Source organism: Sarcophilus harrisii, chromosome 3, assembly GCF_902635505.1.
Source record: "Sarcophilus harrisii chromosome 3, mSarHar1.11, whole genome shotgun sequence".
Taxonomy (NCBI): Eukaryota; Metazoa; Chordata; class Mammalia; order Dasyuromorphia; family Dasyuridae; genus Sarcophilus; species Sarcophilus harrisii.
In genome coordinates, this window is record NC_045428.1 from 586,480,654 (window position 1) to 586,502,528 (window position 21,875).

Here is a 21,875-nt window from a genome sequence, read left to right on the forward strand (position 1 = left end):
CTTTGCATCGGTGTTTTGACTATAACACTGGTCTGGAGAGAGTAGAATATACCATTGAACTGGTTGATATTGCTTCTGATTGGAGGATTGTGTAACTCTCTGTCAGATAGAAATAGAATTCTCTAGGGCCTTCCAGGCTCACTTGAGGAGCTGTGCACCAGCATTTGTAGGTGTACTTGACTGACAGGGAATACTGAGCAATTAGCTCCCTGCCTTGCCTGTGTTTGCATCATTTGGATTTGTAGAACCTTCCCTCTGTGCATTTAGAGTGATCCAAGTGCAGGAGAAAAAAAATGGATTGTTGTTCTTGCCAGATGGGCAAACTGAGGTGGCAGTGGACTTCAGACTTGTTAGCTAAGCCCTCATGGCTCAAGGTCCTCTGTGGTTTCCAGCTCCAAATCTCCTCCTTCCTGGAGGCCTGAAATGATCGCAAGACTGCTTTGTTTACCCCTACCCCCCAGTCTTCAGCTTCTCCCTTAAGATGACCTGTCTGCCTTTCTCTCTTCCTTCCTTTAGATACAACACACGGAAGACATGGAGAACGAGATAGACGAGCTGTTACAGGAATTTGAGGAGAAAAGCAGCAGGACTTTCCTCCACACGGTCTGCTTTTACTGATGCCTGCCCTGTTTTCCCAGGCCTTGGAGTTGAACGAAGCATGTGGGTCAAGTTTTCTGACTATTCCCTACTCTCCCTGAAGACCACCTTCAAATCTTCCTTTTGTTAATACTTTTTTCCTTCACTGTGTTTGTTTTTACTTTCAGGTATTCTGCCAGAAGGAGGCAGTATTACCCAAAATAAATTGTACATATAAAATAAGAAGAGAGAGATACATAAAGGCCATATGAAAAAAAATCAAGTTTTTTTTCCTATCCCACTTTTCCTTGTTACAAGTGGGATATTAATTATAATGAGGATCTTTTTTCTTTTAATGGAAAAAAAAAAGGTTTATATTGTATTTTTTCCAGCTTATTCATTTCTTTATAGTTGTGCATTTTTCTTTACTGTAATTGGCTGGAGTATACAAAGACCTGAATGAAACAGTGGAGTATCTATTACTAGTTATGAACTTGGTGCTGTCCTCTGCCAGTTCATCACTCCCTTTTTCTGAACCTGGATCCAGTTATGTTGCACTAAGGGGAGGTTGTTTGATGGAAGCCTGGAATCAGGATCGGTTCTGAAAAAGGAGATTTATTAGTGAGTAGGGCACAGCAGCAGAGCTATCGCTCTGACTGGCCAGGGACCCAGGCCCTCGGGTTGCCCTCCTCTTCACTCAGAAATGTTGCTGTTGGACACAACTGGTCTTGGTGTGCTAGGAAGTTCAGCACAGTCTCTGAGCAAACCTTACTGTGGTTGGTTTTGTTTTGTTTGTAATTTAAAAAAAAAAAAAAAAAGTAACAAGTTCCCAGAAGGGCTCCTTGTTTTGTGACTTAAGAAAATCTTCCAAGCAGGAAGGAGCCACCTTGGGCCCCCTTGGGTGCCTGTTCCACAAAAGCTTCCTCAGCACCTTGGAGAGCTCCAGGGCCCCCATCAGTGGAGGGGCCCAGTTGGGCAGCTCTGTTCACTTCATTCTGGCTGCAGGTCTCTTCACACTTTTTGTATAGAACCTATTTGCTGCTCGGAGCAACAAAGATGCTCCCCTCGTGCTGGATGACAAGAGTAGGATAATTTACTGAAACCACACTGGTCAGGAAGATGGCCTTGATTCAAAAGCCCTGGTGCTCTACCCATTTGGGTCTGGTCCACAGTGGGGTCTGACTCCTCATTCCCAAGGCTGCAGAAGAGAATGTGAGGAGCAGTTTGCTGAAGAGCCCGTGGAAGGAATGGGGGATGGTGGACGTGTCTTTGGCATCCACCTCCCAGAGGTCCAAGATGGGGCCTCCGAATGCCTTGTCTTCCTTAAATAACCCTTGCCGGATCTGTCGAATACAAGCTCGCCTATTTCCTGTCTATAGTGTCAGCCTGTGTTACCTCTTGAGGTAATAAATTCCTGACTTAATAAATTAAATAATAAACCTGTGACTTTATTTCTGCACTCCCAAGCCCAAGGGAGCACTCTCACCTTGGCTCGCATTTCCAGCATTTTTAAATTTGGGGGTAAGAAGAGAACAACCTTCAGGGTTCTTGGTTGGTGTCTTAAGGTGAGGTGGCAGTGGAGGCTCTTTGGAGGGTGGGTAGCTGACACCAACCTTGCCCACTACGGGCTGGCTTCTCAACTCTTTGTCATCCTGGCTTTCCTCCTGCCTTGTTCAGCCCTACCTATTCTCTGGGGCAGAGGTCTTCAGAACCAGCCCTCGGCCTTGACTGACAGTACAATCCACCCCAACCCAAGATGGCCTTGTGTCCCAACTCCAGACATTGTCCTTGAAGGGACAAAAGCCCGACAAGGTGACAATGCAAGTGAGCTCTAGAGCTGTGTTGTGCTGGCATTGCCCTTCTGCATCCTCTGCCAGTCTGGTGTCCAAGTTGGCATTTCCATTTCCTGCCACTGCACCCTGTGGCTGGCTTTATTTAGTTGGAATACCACCACTTCAAGCTATTCCCCTTTTCCTGAACTTAATTTTCTCTATAAAATGGGCTGAAAATTGCATCACTTAGCTCCCAGGTGGTAGTGGGGAGAGTGCTTTGCTCGGTAAATTCTTAATGCATCACCTCGGTCTGGTCTAAACCCTGAGCCCACCCTCCCTGTCATGTCGGTCTGGTCTATACCCTGAGCCCACTCTCCCTGCCATGTCGGTCTGTTCCATGCCCTGAGCCCACTCTCCTTGCCATGTCAGTCTGGTCTGTATTCTGAGCCCACTCTCCCTGCCATGTCGGTTTGTTCCATGCCCTGAGCCCACTCCCCGCCATGTCGGTCTGGTCTATACCCTGAGCCCACTCTCCCTGCCATGTCAGTTTGGTCTATACCCTGAGCCCACTCTCCCTGCCATGTCAGTTTGGTCTATACCTGAGCCCACTCTCCCTGCCACGTCAGTGTGGTCTGTACCCTGAGCCCACTCTCCCTGCCATGGCGGTCTGTTCCATGCCCTGAGCCCACTCTCCTTGCCATGTCGGTCTGGTCTATACCCTGAGCCCACTCTCCCTGCCACTTCAGTGTGGTCTGTACCCTGAGCCCACTCTCCCTGCCATGGTGGTCTGGTCTATACCCTGAGCCCACTCTCCCTGCCACTTCAGTGTGGTCTGTACCCTGAGCCCACTCTCCCTGCCATGGTGGTCTGGTCTATACCCTGAGCCCACTTTCCCTGCCCTAGAGTTTGTCTGCTAATTTCTTCCTGCACATTTCCCAGAAGTCTCTCATCCCCGAGCATTTACTCATTTCTTTGAGCTCAGTCCGGCTCCTCACCCAGCGCTTGAGACCGGGCTCTTGCTCTCCCGAGGAGAGGTTGGAGAGTGGGACGCGGCAGAGAGCTGCTCTCTCAATTTTGCTGCTGGCTCGTTTTATTGGCCCCGACAGAAAAGCCGGGAAGAAATCATGGCTTTCCTGGGCCCCTGAGCCTTGAGGTTCTGATAGGAACCACTGAACAAGTTCCAGAGAAGAGGAGTAGGATTGGGAGTCAGGTTCACAATCCAGGCTCACTCACTCTCTGCTTAAGGTCATGACGCGACCAAGCCCTGGAGCCCGGAGCCCCAGGAGGGGGAAATGGGGCAGGAAAACGGAAGAACAAGGCTGCTGAACCCCGGATCCTGGAGGGAGAGGGGGAAGTAATCGATTCCTGTGGGGAATGACATCCTTTCCCCTCCGGCCCCCGCCCCCTCCCCTCCCTCCTCCCCTAGTCCGGCTTCCGACTCCTTTTCCGAGCTCCAGCGGTGTAGCGGGACGGTGGGTTGGGGTTCGCGGGAGGGAGGGGTCTGCCGGATCCCTTACGAATGTGTTCAAAGTCCTGGGTGGCCCCTGTCACTTATGTGGATCGTTGGCTGCAAGGTCACAGCCCCGGCGAAGTGCTGGGACCACAGCCGCCCCCCTCCCCCACATGCTCCCAGAGACCAAGAAACCGGGTCACTCCCCTCCTTGGCAAAGGACAGACAGCAGGTGTCCCCCTACTGCTCCCTAGGAAACCCGCCCCTTCTCCCGGGCCTGCAGGGTAACCCGGCTCGATGCCGGGACCCTCTCTCTGGGCGGTTAGCTTCGGATCTAGCGGGGCGTCATCGCGGGCCAGCAGGGAGCACCCAGGGGCGGACTGCCGGACTCGGCTTCAGCACCCACTTCCCACGTTGCTGCGGCAGTAACCAGGCCCGGGAGGGGGGAGCCGGGGAGCGGTGGGAAGTGTCGGACCCGAGAAGATGGTAGCGGCGACTGTGAGCTCGCCGCATCGGGGCCGAGCCGGGATGTGCGGGAGCAGAGGTGGGGGGGTCCTGCGGCCCGCCCGCCCGCCGCCTCCCCGCTGGTCCCCTCCCCTCCCTTCTGGTTCGCCTTCCCACCCCTCACCCCCGCCCCCGCCAGGGCTGACGCGTAGTGGGGCTCCAGGGGATTCCCCCCTACTCCCCAACCCCTTCCCGCTGAGGCCGAGAGCCCCAGTCTCTGCTGCTCCGGGACTCGTCTCCCTCCCCCCGCCCCAGACCCTCCCCGGGGCCCCCGGGGCGTTGCGCTGGCGCGGACGCCTCACCTGGCGCACTCTGTTCCCTCGGGCGGCCGGGGCCGGGATTTGGGGGAGAGGGGACAGATAGGAGGGAGGGGGCGGGGAGCAGCGGCGGCCGCCGGCCGGGGTCCGGGCTCGTGGGAGAGGGCCGGAGGCGGGCGCCCCCTCCCCGCAGCCCGGTCCCCCCCCCCCGGCTCCCCCTTCGCCCCCGGGCGGCGGGATTGCGGCGCGGGCCGGGCTCGAGAGGGAGACACACTCTCACACACACGTACACGGGCACACACACACACACACTCACACTCGCGCGCGCACACACACAGAGGCACACACTCAGAGGCAGGCACACGCTCACCCTGTCACACTCACTCACACTGCCGGCGCCACGGCCGCGGACGACGCAGAGGCACCCGCAGGGCGTCCCGCGGCGGCAGGCGGCAGCGGCACACGGCAGCGCGCTCTGACCTCTCAGGGCTCCCCGCCGCGGCGTAGGGGCGGGGAGGGTGGGCGCGGAGGAAGCTCCGCCCGGGCCGGCCCTGCGGGCTGCCCATGAGCGCAAACACGATGATCTTCATGATTCTGGGGGCGTCTGTAGTGATGGTGAGCGCGCGGAGGGTGCGGGGCGCGGGAGGAGGTGGGTGGGGGACCTGGGGATGGCTGCCCCCGCGGGCGGCCGGGGGCCCCCGTCCTCTGTCCCTGCGTGTCCCTTGCTGGCTGCCTGGCTGCCTGTGTCTGCGCCTGCGAGCGCCCGGGCCCTGTGGCCGGCCCTCCGCGCCTGGCGCGCTCCCCGCTCCCCCTGCGTGTCTCCTCTCTGCCTGCCTGCCTTCCCTGCCTGCCTGCCTGCCTGCCTGCCTGCCTGCCACGGGGTGTGTGTGTGCCCGTGTGTGTGTGTGTGCCCGTGTGTGTGCCCGTGTGTGTGTGTGTGTGTGTGTGTGTGCCCTGTGCCGTGTGTGCGCGCGCGCCGGGCCCTGGCCCTGGCTGTCTCTCCAGGTGTCTCTCTCTCTTTCTCTCTCTTTTCCTGGGTCTCCGGGTGCCTCTGGCTCTGCGCAGGGCCCCTGGCCGCGGGCGCCCCTCGGTGGGTCTGGGGGCCGGGCCTGGCTCCCGGCTCGGCGTCCCGCGATCCCTCGCCCCCGGGAGAAAGGGAGAGAGGGGGAGAGGCCGGGAGGCGGAGGCCGAGGGCGTCGGGGGCGCTGACGGGCCGGGCCGGCGGGGGGCGGGGGGCTCGGGGCTCTTTCAGGCCATCGCCTGCTTGATGGACATGAACGCGCTGCTGGACAGATTCCACAATTACATCCTCCCGCACCTGCGGGGCGAGGACCGCGTCTGTCATTGCAACTGTGGCAGGTAAGTCCCCGCGGGGGCTGCTCGGGCGTCCCTGCCTGCCTCCTGCCCCCCCGCCCCCGCCCCCGTCCCCGGCCTCCCTCTGCTCTCTGCCCTGACCCGGGCTCGGACCCGAGCAGGGGCCCGGGGCGCTCCCGAAACGCAGCCCACGCGGGGCCCCGGGGCCACCCAGACGGAGGGACACCCCGACACCTGCACGATGCACGGACGCGTCCCGGGACACGAGCCTGGAGTCACACGTTGACGGTCCCTGACAGTCACACCGCGTGCCCAGAAACAGCCCCCTAAAGCCATGGTGTCGGAAGCCCGGGGGCACAGACCCTCAGCCCAAACCCTGCTGGGCACAGGTGCCAGAGCCAGGGGGTCTGGGCAGCGGCAGCAGGCTGAGTGTGGGGGCCACCGAGGCAGGGGCTTCCTTTAGCCTCAATCACTCTTCGGGCTCAAGGCGGGGGGAGGGTCTAGGGGCAGATCTTGCCCAGAGTCTGGCCTGAGAGGAGGGGGGAGGAAGTTGAGCCTGCAGGGGGGGAGGGGGAATCTGACCCGGACTCTCATTGCCAGGATCTAGTTGAAGGAGGGGAGACTCCTCTCCCCTCCCCCAACAGTTCTTTAAAGTGCAGAAACTAAACTGTAGTTGGTCCTATAGGGAATCAGGAAGTAAGCCTCTTGTTCTGGCCCTCTCTTGGCCAAGGCCATATCCGGGGATCCTTCTCCCAGCCAGAAAAGCTCTGCTCCCCGCTTTCATTGGGCTGGGGAGGGCCAGTAGCTTTTGAAGTTTGCTTGTGGGCTCCCAGAAGGCTCGGAGACCAACCCCAGCCTGCCAGTGTTGCCCCGATGGCCGGAACACACCATCTGATATGTATTCAAGGAGCACTGCGGAGACCCCCAGACAGAAGGAAAGGGCCAGGCCCAGTTGGCTTTATATGCCAGGGACTAGGACTCCAAAGCCCAAAGGATCCAGGCCACAGACAGGGCTGTTGCTACTGGCTGTCGATGGTTATTGATACTGGTTCTTGGCTTTTCCTGGCTATTAACTGTATTTCTTGGACTCGCTGGTCAGTTACCGTGGTTGTCCGTCACGGACATTTGGGGATCCGGGGCCGGTTGTGACCCGTGTTCACATGGGGTGACCGAATCACTGGAAAGCGACTCTGTCCCGTGCCCCTGGCAGTGCCGGGCCTCCCGGGTTCCCGAGGTAGAGTCAAGGATGAATGTGTGTACGGCATCCCCCAGGCTAGCAAAGGAGGGGGGTGCCCAGCAGCCGGCCCTGGGCACTTGGCCACCCTTGGGTTCCTCATGACTATACTCGGGCACCTTGTTCCTTCCGGCTGCCCTCTGTAAAATAAGCGTCCGTAATCCTTGCCGAAGCCCCTCCGGCTCCAGACCGCTGGGCCTAGGATGCCATGGTCACCTAGTGATGACTCTGTTGGTGCCTTCTGGGAAGCCAGAGGCCAGTGATTCAGCCCCTGCCCTCCGGGAGCTCGCACGAAGCTGGCTCAGATCCCGACAGAAGGCTAGTGGCAGGGTGCTTTGTCCCCATAGGACTTAAGCTTGTTCCTGAGCCATCAGGAGCTTCACGGAAGACCTGGAGTTGGCCCTGGAAGGAGGCGCGGGATTGAGCCAAGGGGAGAGAAGGGGGCGGCCGTTCCCTGGGCAATGGGGGATTTGAGGGCAGAACGGAGGGTGGTTGGGTGGCAGCAGGGGAGAGGGATGAGGACGGGTGTGCCCGATTGTGGTACTAGATTTTGGGAGATCTTCCTTGAGGGGCGGCTTGAGAGCTTTGGCATCCGGCCTGTTTTGTGAGCTGCATGTTGGGAGTTGACCGCTGGCAGGTGAATGATGGAGTGGAGAAGAGAGGTGCTGGAAGGACTAAGCGGCCCAGAGTGGGGCCTTTGGGCTGGAGGCAAAGAAGGATGACTGGAAGTTAAGGCCTGATTTGATCCTTTAAATCTGTCATAGCCGCCTGTAGATTTCTTTCTCTCTTTATTTATTTATTTTGCCGAGGCAATTGGGATTAAGTGACTTGCCCAGGGTCACACAACTAGGAAGTGTTACGTGTCTGAGGCCAGATTTGAACTCAGGACTTCCTGACTTCAGGGCCGGTGCTCTATCCACTTCGCCACCTGGCTGCCCTCACAGGGTCATTGGGAGAATTGAGGGACTATTCCCACTTCATGTGGATTCAGATCTGTTTGTGGGGGGTGGGAGTCCAGGCCTGAGTTCCCAACTCCCCTTAGGAAAGGTTCCCCATGGCCAGCTCCCTCCTGGACATATGCCTCGTCCGTGCTCCGGGACAAAAAGCAGCGTTCACATCCCTGGGAGGATAGCCCACCCTCCAATTCCAGACCAGTGGTGATCAGCCAAAGCCTGCTGTGTGGACATGGTCATCCAGACCTATTCATCTGATGTTTGTCAGCCTCCAGTATTTGTGACTTTGATCCCTGATCGGGGAGGCCATTACTATGAGCTTCTGTGACAAAAACAATCTGATATGGCACTTAGCTCCCTGGAGACAGACAAGGTCAGGTCTCCCAGCGTGGAGTGGGAGGAAGAGCCGAGCTGGGTACTGGGAATGACCTCTGGGGTAGAGGGTCTGAGCCATCTGCTGCCACATCCTCATCCTCTTGGCTCGGCCCCAGTACTTTCCTTCCCTCTTTTTGCTATTTAGAAAAAGTCCACCTTTATATTTCCTAGGAAGACCCAATTCTTTGCTTTTTTCTTCCCTCTCACAGCCATGCCTACGGGGCACTTTCTGTGTTCTCTGTTAGCTTTCATCATCTCGTTTTCTTACTCATTTGACCAAAGTTAATTCATTTCTGCCGGGTACTTAGCTGATCCCCATTCAGCTGTGGGGGTCAGAGAGACATCTAATCCCATAGGGTGTTGGCTGTCTCATTTGAAAGTTGACTTTTTGGCTCAGTTAGGAGGACCTGAGTTCAAATTTGACCTCAAGACACTTAACACTACCTAGCTATGTGACCCTGGACAAGTCTCTTACCTCAGGGGGAAAAAAAAAAAAGGTGATTTACCCCATAGGAATCTCTGTAGATTCAGCAAAGGAATATGGGTTGAATGACCATAAATTTGGCTCGAATAATCCAATACAAGGGGTATTGGTGGAGGGCTCAGATCTCATTTTGTAGGGTGGCCTTCTGGTTGCAGCTGTGTGTGTGGGAGAGATTTGGAGGGGGCATCTGGCCTTGGTATTATTCAGTGTTTGGGACAAAGGTGGAGATTTTCAAATGGTACAAAATTAGGTGTGGTATAGTAGGCAGTGTTGGATGTGGAGTCAAAGAATCTGATTTCAGTTTTTTGACTCAGTTTTGTGGTTTGCTACAAGTCACATGACCTCATTGGATCTCGGTTTCTCCGTCTGTGAAATGAGAATGTTGGACTAGATAATTTCTTTTTTTATTATTATTATAACTTTTTATTGACAGAGCCCATGCCTGGGTAATTTGTTTTTACAACATCATCCCTTGCACGCACTTCTGTTCCGACTTTTCCCCTCCCTCCCTTCACCCCCTCCCCCAGTTGGCAAGCATGGACTAGATAATTTCTAAGGTGATTTCTCCCATGTTGAGATCTAAAAGTCTAAAAGTTCTTGACAGATTGGGTTGAAGGAAGGGCTGGAATCTAACAATATTTCCTAAAGATAAATGTAAAGTTATATACTTGGGTTCAAACAATCAATTTCACACATATAAGCTGAGGGAAGGAGGGATCCAGCAATAGTTCATATGGAGCAGAAAGATCAGGGGAGGTCCTAGCTGAAAGCAGTCTCTCTCTCTCTCTCTCTCTCTCTCTCTCTCTCTCTCTCTCTCTTCTCTCTTCTCTCTCTCTCTCTCTCTCTCTCTCTCTCTCTCTTCTCTCTTCTCTCTCTCTCTCTCTCTCTCTCTCTCTCTCTCTCTCTCTCTCTCTCTTTCTCTCACACACACACACACACACACACACACTGAGTTGATCTCGAGCTGCATGGAGATAACTAGCATGCAGAATAAAGGAGACTACATCTGAAGGGCTGTGTTCCTAGTAGGGGGTGCCATCCTTTAGGAAGGATTTTTAGAAGCTGAAACATGTCCAAAAGGGTCAGTCAGGACTGTGAGGGGCCATGATTTATAATCCTGGAGAAACTGAGGGAGCTTAACCAGGAGAAGAAAAGATTTGGTGGGGGATTATCAATTCCTGTCTATCCGGCACAGGGGGCTCTCCCAAGATGTCTGGGACCTCCCTCTAGCTCTCTTGTATTGCCCAGATACCCATCGGAAAAAGACAGGGACTTTGAAAATCCTCGGGTTCCAGAGTAATGGCAATTATTATGGTCAGAGTCACGGATCCCTGGAAGCTCCCAAGGAAAAGGGATCCCCAAGATGATCCCAGTCCCTTCCCCCTTTTGTCATAAAAATATTCTGACAAATACGGATGATGAGATCTCTAGGAGTCCTCAGTGTCCCAGGATGGCCAGTGAGAGCAGCCCAGGAACAGGGGCCTGCTGGTCCCTCGGCTAAATCCCCCCTGGGGATAAATGCTGGGGTTTAGCTCAGGGCCACCCACACGAATGGCTGTTGAAAAAGGATCTGCTGAGGGCACTGGGGATGGCTGGCTGGGGCTGGGGGGGGGGCAGGAAGGGGGGACAATATAATCAGGATTTCCAAGTATTTACAGGATTAGCTTCATTCTGCTTGGCTTAGAGGGCAGGAAGCAAAGGGTGAAAGATTTTTTTTTTTTTTGCTTTTTTTTTTTTTTTGAGGCAATCAGGGTGAAATGACCTACTTAGTGTCTGAAGTTGGATTTGAACTCAGTTCCTCCTGACTCCTGGAGGACTCCATGCTCTAACCACTGCACCACCTAGATGCTCCAGCAATGGGTGAAAGTTGTGCAGAGCCTAGTGGAAGGGGCTGCCCCAGGATGGACTGTATCATCTCTCTCTGGAAGTATTCAGGAAGAGGCTGGAAGATCCCCTTCCCCCTCCACCCCCCCACCCCCACCCTCCTAGTGCACTTGAGAAGAGATTCCTGCATAGGCCCCTTCCTCCCATCCCTCAGATTCTGATGATTTAGAAAATCATGAAGATCTGAGTGCGAGGCCCGGAGGAGAGACCGTTCTTGCTGGAGTCACCAGGGCTTTGTGGAGAAGGCTGGAGCTTAAAGGACAGGAAGGCTGGAAACATGTGCCAGAGCTTTAGAAATATTGTCTCTTTTGATGTTCATCCCGTCCAGATGCTATTGTCGTTCTCTCTCGTTTGACTGCTGCGGAAACTGAGGCAAACAGGGCTAAACACTTGCCCAGGATCACACAGCCCAGAACTGTCTATGGCTGCTTTGAGCTCAGGTGCTTCTGACATACACAACTGCATACAGATGGCCTCTGGGAGTTACGGAGCTAGGGAGAAGGGTGAGAGATTTATGATCTAGAGAAAATTCAAGAGATGAATTCACATATTTAGAAGGATTGGAAAATGCCTTGCAAGTCAGAGGGACTGATGAGCTATGCTTTATTCATTCATTCGTTTGTTTGTTTGTTTATTTATTTATTCGTTCATTCGTTTATTTATTTGTTTGTTTTTTGCTGAGGCGATTGGGATTAAATGACTTGCTCAAGGTCACTCAGCTAGGAAGTATTAAGTGGCTGAGGCTAGATTTGAACTCAGATGCCCCTGACTTCAGGGCTGATGCTCTAACCACTGCACACCCAACTGCCCCTGAGCTATGCTTTATAGATGGAGAGGTGAAAGGTACCTCAGAGGCTATATGGGCCAACTCTCTCATTTAAATATGAAGAGGACAGCTAGATGGCGCAGTGGAGTCAGGAGAATCTGAGTTCAAATTCAGCCTCAAGACACTTGATACTTCCTAAGTGTGTGACCCTGGGCAAGTCACTTAACTCCAATTGCATTAAAAAAAATTACATATGAGGAAAAGCCCCGAGAGGTCCAATGAGGCAGTAAGAAGCAAAGATAGGATTTGAATCCAGGTGTTTTGAGCCAAAGTCAGTGCTCTTTTCCTCACTGAATGAAGGAGCCCTTTAATCAGAGGTGATTCTTTCGGGGAATAGCAATCATGAAAGCGTCCCTTAGAGGGAGAGCAGATAGAGGCTGCTCTGGCCGGGATGGAAGCTGGGGTGGAGACTAGATCCGGGGACTCAGTGGCAGGCTGAGGGGCCGTGGGGAGCTGGTTGAAGCCATTTTGCAAAGGCTCCCATGAGCCTTTGGGCCTGAGCACTATGGGAAGGCTGAATTAGAGAGGGGAGAGAGGCTGCCAGCAGACCCCAGCTAGGAGGCTGGAGGGCAGAGACAGAGGATGGCTGAAGGGCCGATTTGGTGTGGGGGCTGCTGGGAGGAGAGCAGCCAGTAGTCCCAGAGCTTGGGGCGCTGTCCGCCTGGAAGCTGGGCTCGGAAAACCTCCGGTCTCCGGGAGCGTCGGAGGGAGTGTCTGGGCGGCTCACTTTGAGATCCCTTTGGGTTTCCATCCACTTGAAGCCTTTGTTCCTCCTCCTCATTGGCCCTCCGTGTCACCAGCCTGGGTCCCGGCTCTTGACTTCAGGCCCAGGTGGCTGCAGAGCACAGGCTGGGCCGGATGACTCAGAGCTGCGTGTGACTCTGAGAATTCCCCCAAAGCCCGTGGCTCCGTGCTGGCGCCCCAGCCCCCTCCCAAAGGCTGCAGTAACTGGCCTCTTCCTGGCGCCGGAGTCTCGGAGTGACTGTCGGCCTCATTGTGTGTCTCAGCAATGGAGTGTGTGTGTGAGTGTGAGTGTGTGTGTGTGTGTGTGTGAGTGTGAGTGTGTATTTGTGTGTGTGTGAATGTGTGCATGAATATGTGTGCAAGTATATGTGCAAGTGTGTGTGTGAGAGTATGAGTATGAATGTTTGTGTGTGTGAATGTGTGAATGTGTGTGCGAGTGTGAGTATGAATGTGTCTGTGCAAGTGTGTGTATGAGAGTATGTGTGAGTGTGTGTGTGAGAGTGTATGAGTGTGAATGTATATGTGTTTGTGTGTGTGTGTGTGTGTGTGTGTGTGTGTGTGTGTGACAGAGAGGCTCTCTGTGGCTTGACTTACCCTCCAGATCCCCCCTGCAGGGCTTCCTGGCACCGTGTTGGCTAGACCCGTGTGTATCAGGGTTGTTTTGCCTTTGGAGCTCTTGATCTTTGGGTGTGTGTGTGTGCCTTGGTATTGTGTAGGTCTTTGTGTGTAGTGAGATTGTGAAAATCTCCCTGTGTAACTGTGTGTATCACAGGCCCAGCTGCCCCTCTGTCCCCTCCCCCATCCATAGCATCCATTTCCAATTATTTGTTGGTCTCAATATTGGGATGTTTCCTGGGCTTGATTATTCAGAAGCCCGAGATCCTGAACCCTCAAGGAGCTGGAGGGGAGAGGGCCTGAGGTGGGAGTCGGGCGGGGATGCCGGGCCCTTGCTCTCTCCCATCTCCCGGTGCAGTCCCGGTCCCCGGAGAGCCCTGGAGGCTGCCCTATATGCTCCTCTTGTGGCCATCGGTGGGTTCCTCTTGCTCTGGCCAGGAGTTTGCCCAGCTGGTGGAGGAGATTGGGCTGAGGACAGGCCCTTGTGCCGAGGACGGGCCCTTGTGCTGAGGACGGGCCCTTGTGCCAAGGATGGGCCCTTGTGCCGAGGACGGGCCTTTGTGCCAAGGATGGGTCCTTGTGCCGAGGGGTCTCAGGGCTAAGTGCAATGTCTGGTGGCTGCATTTTAAGAGGACTTTTCTGTTGGAAAGGAAGTCAGCGGGCGTTTCTTAATCGCTGTTTTTGTGTCAGGCGCTGTGTGAAGTGGCGAGGGTGCAAAGGAAAGCAAAGAATGGTACTTGCTCCTTAGGAAGTCTAAAGGGAGGGGGGGAGACTATATAGAGGTCTCTCAAGTGGAGAGGTCCTCTGAAAAGTGAAGGCGCTAGCAGTTGGGGTGACCGGAAAAGAGCCTCCTTCTCTCCTCTGGGTCTAGAGAATCTCTGGGATGAGGGCCCTCTGTACTGAAGGGGTGTCCCTCTCTGTGCCGGGGAGTTTCTGCATGGTGGGGGTCTCTGCACTGAAAGGGAGGGTCTTGGTGGTTTGGGGAAACCATAGTGGGAGATTCCTGCTGGCTAAGAGACTGTCCTGAAGTCTGCTTTGCTTCTTTGTCAGGGGGAGAAGGGAGCTGAGGAGTTCTGGTGCGATGCAGCCCCTCCCCTAATGAAGCCCCATATTAAACTTTGGGGAGCCCCTGCCAGGCCTTATCTGGGGGGTGTGGTCAACCTTTCCCCTCCCACCATCCCTTACTGTAATCTTCATCACCAAGTCCCATATTGGATCAGGGGGAGCCCCTGGCAGGCCATATCTGGGAGAGGCCAACCTTTCCCCCCCACCATTCTTTACTGTGGTCTTCATCACCAAGTCCCATATTAGATCCCAGGGAACCCCTGCCAGGCCAGCATGGGGTCGAGGGCAGCTTCTTACTGTGCCATCGTTCCTCACTGTGGCTCTTGTCCCCACCACATCAGGCACCACATCCACTACGTGATCCCCTACGACGGGGACCAGTCTGTGGTCGACTCCTCGGAGAACTATTTTGTGACAGACAACGTGACGAAGCAGGAGATCGACCTGATGCTGGGGCTGCTGCTGGGATTCTGTATCAGCTGGTTCCTGGTGTGGATGGATGGGGTCCTGCACTGCGCTGTGCGGGCCTGGAGGGCCAGTCGCCGCTTTGGTGAGCGCTGAGCGGCTGAGACGGGCGGGAGGGATGGGGGCCGGAGGCTCAGCAGACGGTTTTAAGTCAAGGCAACCAGCACTTAGTAAGTGGCTCCTGTGTTTTAGGTACCGTGCTAGGCGCTGGTGAAATAATATCACGGATATTTGGGAAGGCAGTGAGCTGTCTCGGTCCCTAGGATGTTTGCCACTCCCTTGTACCCACAGTTTCCTCTTTAACCCTCAGTGGGAGAGACTGTTTCCAGAATGTGACCTATCTCTAAAGGGATGAGTCAGTCAGTCATCTAGTATTTATTAAACACCTACTATGTGCTAGGCATTGTGCTAAGTGCTAGGGGTATGAAGAAAGAGGGAAAAAACCCAAACACTAGTTCCAGCTCCCAAAGAACTCATGATCTAGTGGTGTATTCCATGTATATGGTATAACGTGTAACTGTATATATGGTACCTGGTTAATTGTCCTATGGATTCTTTACCAGAAATATGAACAGAGTAGCGTGAGCAAGAGCATGCGCACACGTGTGCACACACACACACACATGCACACACATGATAGATTTTGGACCTTGGCTCCAGGGACTGAAGCAAGAGGGCCATCTCATTTGGCCCAGAGTGCTACTTCTGAATCCAATCTGTTGGATCTGTTCAATCTGGTCACCAAATATGGTACAAAACCAAACATGAAACAATCGCTCCCCTCAAAGAGGTTAGGCTCTATTCATAATTACATTGTATTCTATGGATTGTCATGTTGTTACATTGCACTCGATGAATTCTAAAATTGCACCCCATGGATTGTCACATCACCTTATAAAGATAGTTACCTTGTAGTCTATGGAATTACATGATATTCTATGGACTGTTACATTTCACTCCATGGATTATCATGTTACCTTATAGAGCTATACAGTATACATTGTATTCTATGGATTGTTACATTGCACTCCATGGATTGTTATATTACCTTATAAAAAAGTTACATTGTATTCTATGGAGTTACATTGTATATATGAATTGTTACATTTCACTCCATAGATTGTCACATTACCTTATAAAGATAGTTACCTTGTAGTCTATGGAGTTAGTTACATTGTATTCTATGGATTGTTACATTGCACTCCATAGATTGTCACCTTATAGGGATAGTTACATTGTATTCTATGGAGTTATATTATATTCTATGAACTGTTACATTGCACTTTATGGATTGTCACATCACCTTATAGGGATAGTTACATTGTAGTCTATAGATTGCCACATTACCTTATAAAAATAGTTACCTTGTAGTCTATGGAATTACATGATATTCTATGGACTGTTACATTTCACTCCATGGATTATCATGTTACCTTATAGAGCTATACAGTATACATTGTATTCTATGGATTGTTACATTGCACTCCATGGATTGTTATATTACCTTATAAAAAAGTTACATTGTATTCTATGGAGTTACATTGTATATATGAATTGTTACATTTCACTCCATAGATTGTCACATTACCTTATAAAGATAGTTACCTTGTAGTCTATGGAGTTAGTTACATTGTATTCTATGGATTGTTACATTGCACTCCATAGATTGTCACCTTATAGGGATAGTTACATTGTATTCTATGGAGTTATATTATATTCTATGAACTGTTACATTGCACTTTATGGATTGTCACATCACCTTATAGGGATAGTTACATTGTAGTCTATAGATTGCCACATTACCTTATAAAAATAGTTACATTGTAGTCTATGGAATTACATGATATTCTATGGACTGTTAATTTCCCCATGGATTATCAGTTACCTCTAAGCTATACATGTTATTCTATGGATTTTTACATTGCCCCATTTGTTATATTACCAAAAAAGTTACATTGTATTCATGGGTTCAGTATATATAATTGTTCATTACCCATGATTGTCAAATTACCTTATAAAGATAGTTATGATCTTGGGTTTAAATTGTTTTATATTTTACATTGCACTAAGTTGTCCCTTATAGGATAGAATTGTATTCTATGGAGTTTATTATATTCTATAAACTGTTAATTGCATTTATGGATTGTCCACATAAGGGATAGTTCATTGTATCATAGATTGCCACATTACCTTTAAAAAATTTACATTGTAGTCTATGGATTAGTTACATTGTATTCTATGGATTGTTACTCATACAAGATTATAATAGGGATAGTTACATTATATTCTATGGAGTTATATTATATTCTATGAACTGTTACATTGCACTTTATGGATTGTCACATCACCTTTTAGGGATAGTTACATTGTAGTCTATAGATTGCCACATTACCTTATAAAAATAGTTACGTTGTATTCTATGGAGTTACGTTATATCTATGAATTGTTACATTTCACTCCATAGATTGTCACATTACCTTATAAAAATAGTTACATTGTATTCTATGGAGTTACAGGATATTATATGGATTGTTACATTTCACTTCATGGATTGTTATATTACCTTATAAAGAGTTACGTTGTATTCTATGGAGTTACATTATATCTATGAATTGTTACATTTCACTCCATAGATTGTCACATTACCTTATAAAAATAGTTACATTGTAGTCTATGGAGTTACAGGATATTCTATAGATTGTTACATTTCACTTCATGGATTGTTATATTACCTTATAAAAATAGTTACATTGTAGTCTATGGAGTTAGTTACATTGTATTCTATGGAGTTACAGGATATTCTATAGATTGTTACATTTCACTTCATGGATTATCATGTTACCTTATAGAGCTATACAGTATACATTGTATTCTATGGATTATTACATTGTACTTATGAATTATTACATTGCGCTCCATGGATTGTCACATTACCTTATAGGGATAGTTACGTTGAATTCTATGGAGCTACATTATATTCTATGGACTGTTACATTTCACTCCATAAATTGTGGATATTATCTTATAAAGATAATTACATTGTGTTCTATAGAGTTAGTTACATTATATTCTATGGATTGTTTCATTTCACTCCATGGATTGTCATATTATCTCATACAGATACATTGTATTCTATGGATTGCCATATTTATTACCTTACAAGGATAGTTACATTTTATACTATAGAGTTAGTTACATTATTATCCTATGGATTGTTAAGTTTCACTCCATGGATTATCATATTACCTTCCACCCATAGTTATGTTATATTCTTTGGATTGTCACATGGCACTCTATGAATTATTACCTTGCACTTACCTTGTTATGATTATATTGTTTCTTTGGCTTGTTATATTCCTCTGACCCTCTTCCTCCCTTTCTCCCTCCATCTCCTCGCCCTCCCGCAGACAACTCATGGTCCTGGCTCCCCAAATTCTGTAGTCTGAAGGACTTCCGGAAACGACCCCACCGGCCGTACGAGGAGCCCACAGGAAACATGGTGCACATCAAACAGAAGCTTTACCACAATGGCCACCCCAGTCCCCGGCACCTCTGAGCCCCTGCCCCTGGCTTGGCTGAGCCCACGGAGGGACTTGGGACACATGGACGGACCATTGGACCGCAGGGTGGACGCTGCCCAGTGTCTATGGCTATATCCCTTGGGGTCTGGGGCCACGCCCTATGGACCTACAGCTGGCAGGGCCCACCTTGTGTGGACCAGGAGCCAGCCTGGCCCTGACCCTGGCCTGCTTGGGCCCCAGCACTGGACCTCTGTACATATGTAAGAAGGATCTTTGCTTATAAACCCTTCCCCCACCCTCAGGAGGCTCCACAGCCCAAGCCCAGGGCGGCCCCACCTCCTGCCCCCAGACCCTGGACAGCGCCTCTCTGGGGTCCCAGCCCTCTCCCGGCCCCTGGGCCCAGGATGTCTGCTGCCTGGGTGGTCATCCTGCACTTGGGTGGGGCTCCCAGAAGAAGGTGCTGTGTCTTTTCTCTCTCTCTCTCTTTTTTTTTTTTTAGGGGCATAGGGTTTGGGGTGGGAGGGGAGGGGATGGAGTCCCTCTAGGACCTGTGCTGAACTGGGATCATCTGACTGACTGGAGGTCAAAGAAAGGCAAGGGAAGGAGAAAATTGGGGAAGGGGGGAATAGCTCAGCAGAGAGATGGGGTAAAACATGGAGGGGGTCCCTCCCTTGCAGCTGGGACTCCCTGGCTACTTTGTTAGTTGTGCCTCAGTTTCCCAAGCTACAATTAGGAGAGGAATGCCACGCTTGAAAATCCCTGAAGAGACCTTGGAGCGGGGGAGATGGCAGGGGTAACAGCTGCAGCATCAAGCAGGGTAACCCCCTTCCCCTAAGTGCTACGAGCTCTCGGCAGGAAGGTGCTACAGCCAGAGAGGGAGGTGGCAGTTGGGTGACTTAGGATCCCTGGCAGGCAGTGTGTGTGTGTGTGTGTGTGTGTATGTGTATGTGTGTGTGTGATCCACGGTGTTTAGGTTGTTAAAAATGGATTGTGGAGTGTAGGAGAGGGCGCCAAGTATGAGGAGACTGGTTTTAGGAGGGAGGACCTGGCTCTCTGCGGTCATTCTCCATCCTCCTCCCCTGACCCTCCATCGGGCATTTCAGGGCCCGGGGGCCGCCCACTCGGCGTGGCCAGCCCCGGCCCGCTCCATCCATTGGTTTCATCGTCTCCAGCCGGCTCCTCCGTCGGGAGTCATGTTCTTACTTCTGTAACGGCCAGCGTCTGCGTGGGTCCTGTCCGCATTCGTGTCCATTTGTCAGGCTGTCCGGGGAGCTGACTCCCAGGGGAAGGCGTCAGGGCCTCAGAGAGGAGCAAGAGCCTGGGCTGCCGGAGGACCAGGGAGGTAGCGGATGGGGGCGTCCGGAGGAGCGGAGGGCGGGGGGTCCTGCGGGCTCCGGGCTCACTCTTGGACGAGGGGTCAGGCGGCACAATAGGGGAGGACCGTGGTCCTGAGGCAAAGGAGAAAATGATGGGGGCAGGGAAGGAAGGTTTCCCGTGAGAGGAAACAACTCAGCGGGGGAGAAAGCTGCCGCCATTCTGTGTGATCATGTGGATGAAGCACGTGGGTCTGCACGGAGCGCCCAGGCGAGGGGGAGGCCGGGCCCGGCCTGGTCACCATCAGCACGCCGAGGCTCCTGGGGGCGTCCGGGGAGCCTGCCTGGCCCCGTGGAGGGGCGAGTGCCCCTGGAGGCCCAGAGCAGAGCTGCCTCAGGCCCCTGAGGCCTTTCACTGTGATCACCTCCACCAGCCTGCCCATCGCCACCTCACCCCTCCCTCTCCCTGGGCCTGGTTGCCTCAGTCAGTAAAAACGTTTGGGGCACGTCCTGAGTCCGGCTCTTCTTTTACTTCCTGCAGACCCAGGAGGGGGCCGGGGTGGGGGAAGAGTCTGCCTGACAGGATTCAGCGCTTTTAGTAACGGGTCGGCCGTCTGGCTGGGCCCGGAACGTCTCATCCAGGAACACGGGCCGGGAAGACGAGATCAATGTCAGGGCTTAGCCTCGGGTTCAAAGGCCAGGAAGGGCACGAAGTGGACGGGGGACAGGGCTGGGCAGTCGGGGGAGGGATCCATGTGTGCCCAGACCTGTGCGCCGACCCCCTGCTGACTTAGGCTGCACTAACTGTGGGGCTTGCCATTATCTGTGAGGGCTCATTCGATTTAATCCCCACATCACAGATGAGGAAACTGAGGTAAACACAAGCTGAGTTAGCAAGTTTCAGGAGCTGGATGTGAACTCGGGCCGCCCTGATAGGCCTGCCCTGCCTGGCGGTAGGTGACGGTCTAGCATCCTGGCCCAGTCGGGTCCCAGCCAGTCCTGAGTGCGCTTTAGGAAAGCCTTGGGAAACCAGTGGTTAGGGAAGGGCCTCAGGAGCAGTAAATGGGAAGGACTGGGAGTGTTCCTTTCACTTGGAGAAGACCCTGGAGCAGTAGATCAGGCTTGCAGAGGCAGACAGGACTACTCTAAGGGGAGGGCTGGCCCAAAGGCCAATGGACTGCCTCTGAGGCTCCCCACTCCCTGCAGAGAAAAGGAGAGGCTGCATGAGTGGCTGCTTTGGGCTGGGACCCTTCTGAAGATCAGGCTGGACTAGCTGGGGGATCTTGCTTTTCTACCTGCCAAAGGCTTGGCCATCGGCCTCCTGCCTGGACTCGGGGGTTGCCCTTTGGCTCAGTGACCTCGAACTGTGCCGTGGCTGAGCACCTTGCTTCGTGGAGGGTTAGCCTAAGCCAAATGACCCCCCAAACCCCCCTGGGCCGGCTTTGTGGCAAGGAGCAGGGGCGGCTGAGACCCCGTGCCATCTCTGGCCCTCAGGCTCTCCCGGGCCCATGCTGGGCTCGGGGCAGGTCTAGGCCCTGCTTGGGCCCAGCAGTAGGTGAGTGAGGGGTGGCACTGCCAGCTTTTGCCAGCGGCCTGGACACAAGGAGGGGATTTCTAGGTAGGATGAGGTTGCCCTCGCTCCCAGATCCTTGCTCTCTCCTGCTGTCTCTTTAGCAACATGCTGCCCCTCCCTCTCAGGGACATCAGTTGGGATATCGGTTGCCCAGGACACTGGGCACCAAGACCTAGATCCCCGTCCCGGCAGGGACCGGGCCCAGCAACTTCTGGTGATTTTCAGGTGACCTTGGGATGAGCCATTGGGGGAGCTCATACAGAGGGCACCTTGCTTTCATCTGAAATGAGGGTAGTTAATGGGCACTGCCCTGTTCCCAGGGCAGAGGAATAAGAAAGGGGAAATCCTGGGGGAGGGCAGGACCAGAAGCCTCAGTTCTGGGCCCTGCTCATGGCTGCCCAAAGCCCCTTCCTTTCCCTGCAGGAAGTCTGGCTGTGGGGACTAGCTGGGGCTGTTCATCCAGAATTTATAGAAGGAAGCTCACAGCAAAAAGCCCCTGGGGTCACTCATCTGGCCCAGGCCCAGAGGGGTCCCCCTGGCTAGGACAGCAACCCTCCACTCCCAGCTTTTCCAAGATAAACTCGTCTTCAGAAGCCCCAGATGAGCTGGCAGCTAGGATAGGAACCTCAGGGGGACACAAGCAGGGGTCCCTCCATCTTCAAGCACTGAGGGCCACTGGTCACTGGAGTCCTTCGAGGACCAGTTTGCATTTAGCTGGGAGGGGAGGAGGAAGCCACAGGGACAGAAGTGGGGGCAGTAGGCAAAGGAAGGGAGCTGGGCAGTGGGGTGCCAGGCTCTCAGGCCCGCTCAGGGCCCTGCTTTCTACCCTTCTAAGGGGCTGGGGGGCAGCCCAGGGAGGCCCAAAGGGGCACTTATGGGACCAGGAGGGTACAACGGGATCTCCACTAAGTAGGATGAAGGGAAGAGAAGCAGACGGGAGGCAGGAGGGC

General features: G+C 52.7%; 2 protein-coding genes across 3 annotated transcripts in view; both read left to right on the top strand.

Moving 5' to 3' along the window:
- The window catches only part of SSU72 (SSU72 homolog, RNA polymerase II CTD phosphatase), a 42,285-nt gene extending 40,351 nt beyond the window's left edge, over positions 1–1,934 (top strand). The window contains exons 5-6 of one of the 2 annotated variants that reach the window (XM_031963039.1): positions 517–660; positions 765–1,934. In XM_031963039.1, coding sequence (XP_031818899.1) covers positions 517–618 — 102 coding nt within the window. In that variant the 3' untranslated portion in view covers positions 619–660; positions 765–1,934. Of the gene's footprint in view, positions 1–516 lie in introns of both variants that reach the window. The other variant, XM_031963038.1, reaches the window with a different exon arrangement.
- On the top strand, positions 1,831–18,517 carry TMEM240 (transmembrane protein 240). The gene is made up of 7 exons (XM_031961572.1): positions 1,831–1,979; positions 2,896–3,013; positions 4,137–4,328; positions 5,067–5,174; positions 5,812–5,918; positions 14,395–14,603; positions 17,926–18,517. The coding sequence occupies exons 1-7, from the start codon at positions 1,831–1,833 to the stop codon at positions 18,072–18,074; spliced, it is 1,032 nt and encodes a 343-aa protein (XP_031817432.1). The 3' UTR covers positions 18,075–18,517.
- Positions 18,518–21,875: the final 3,358 nt, after the last annotated feature.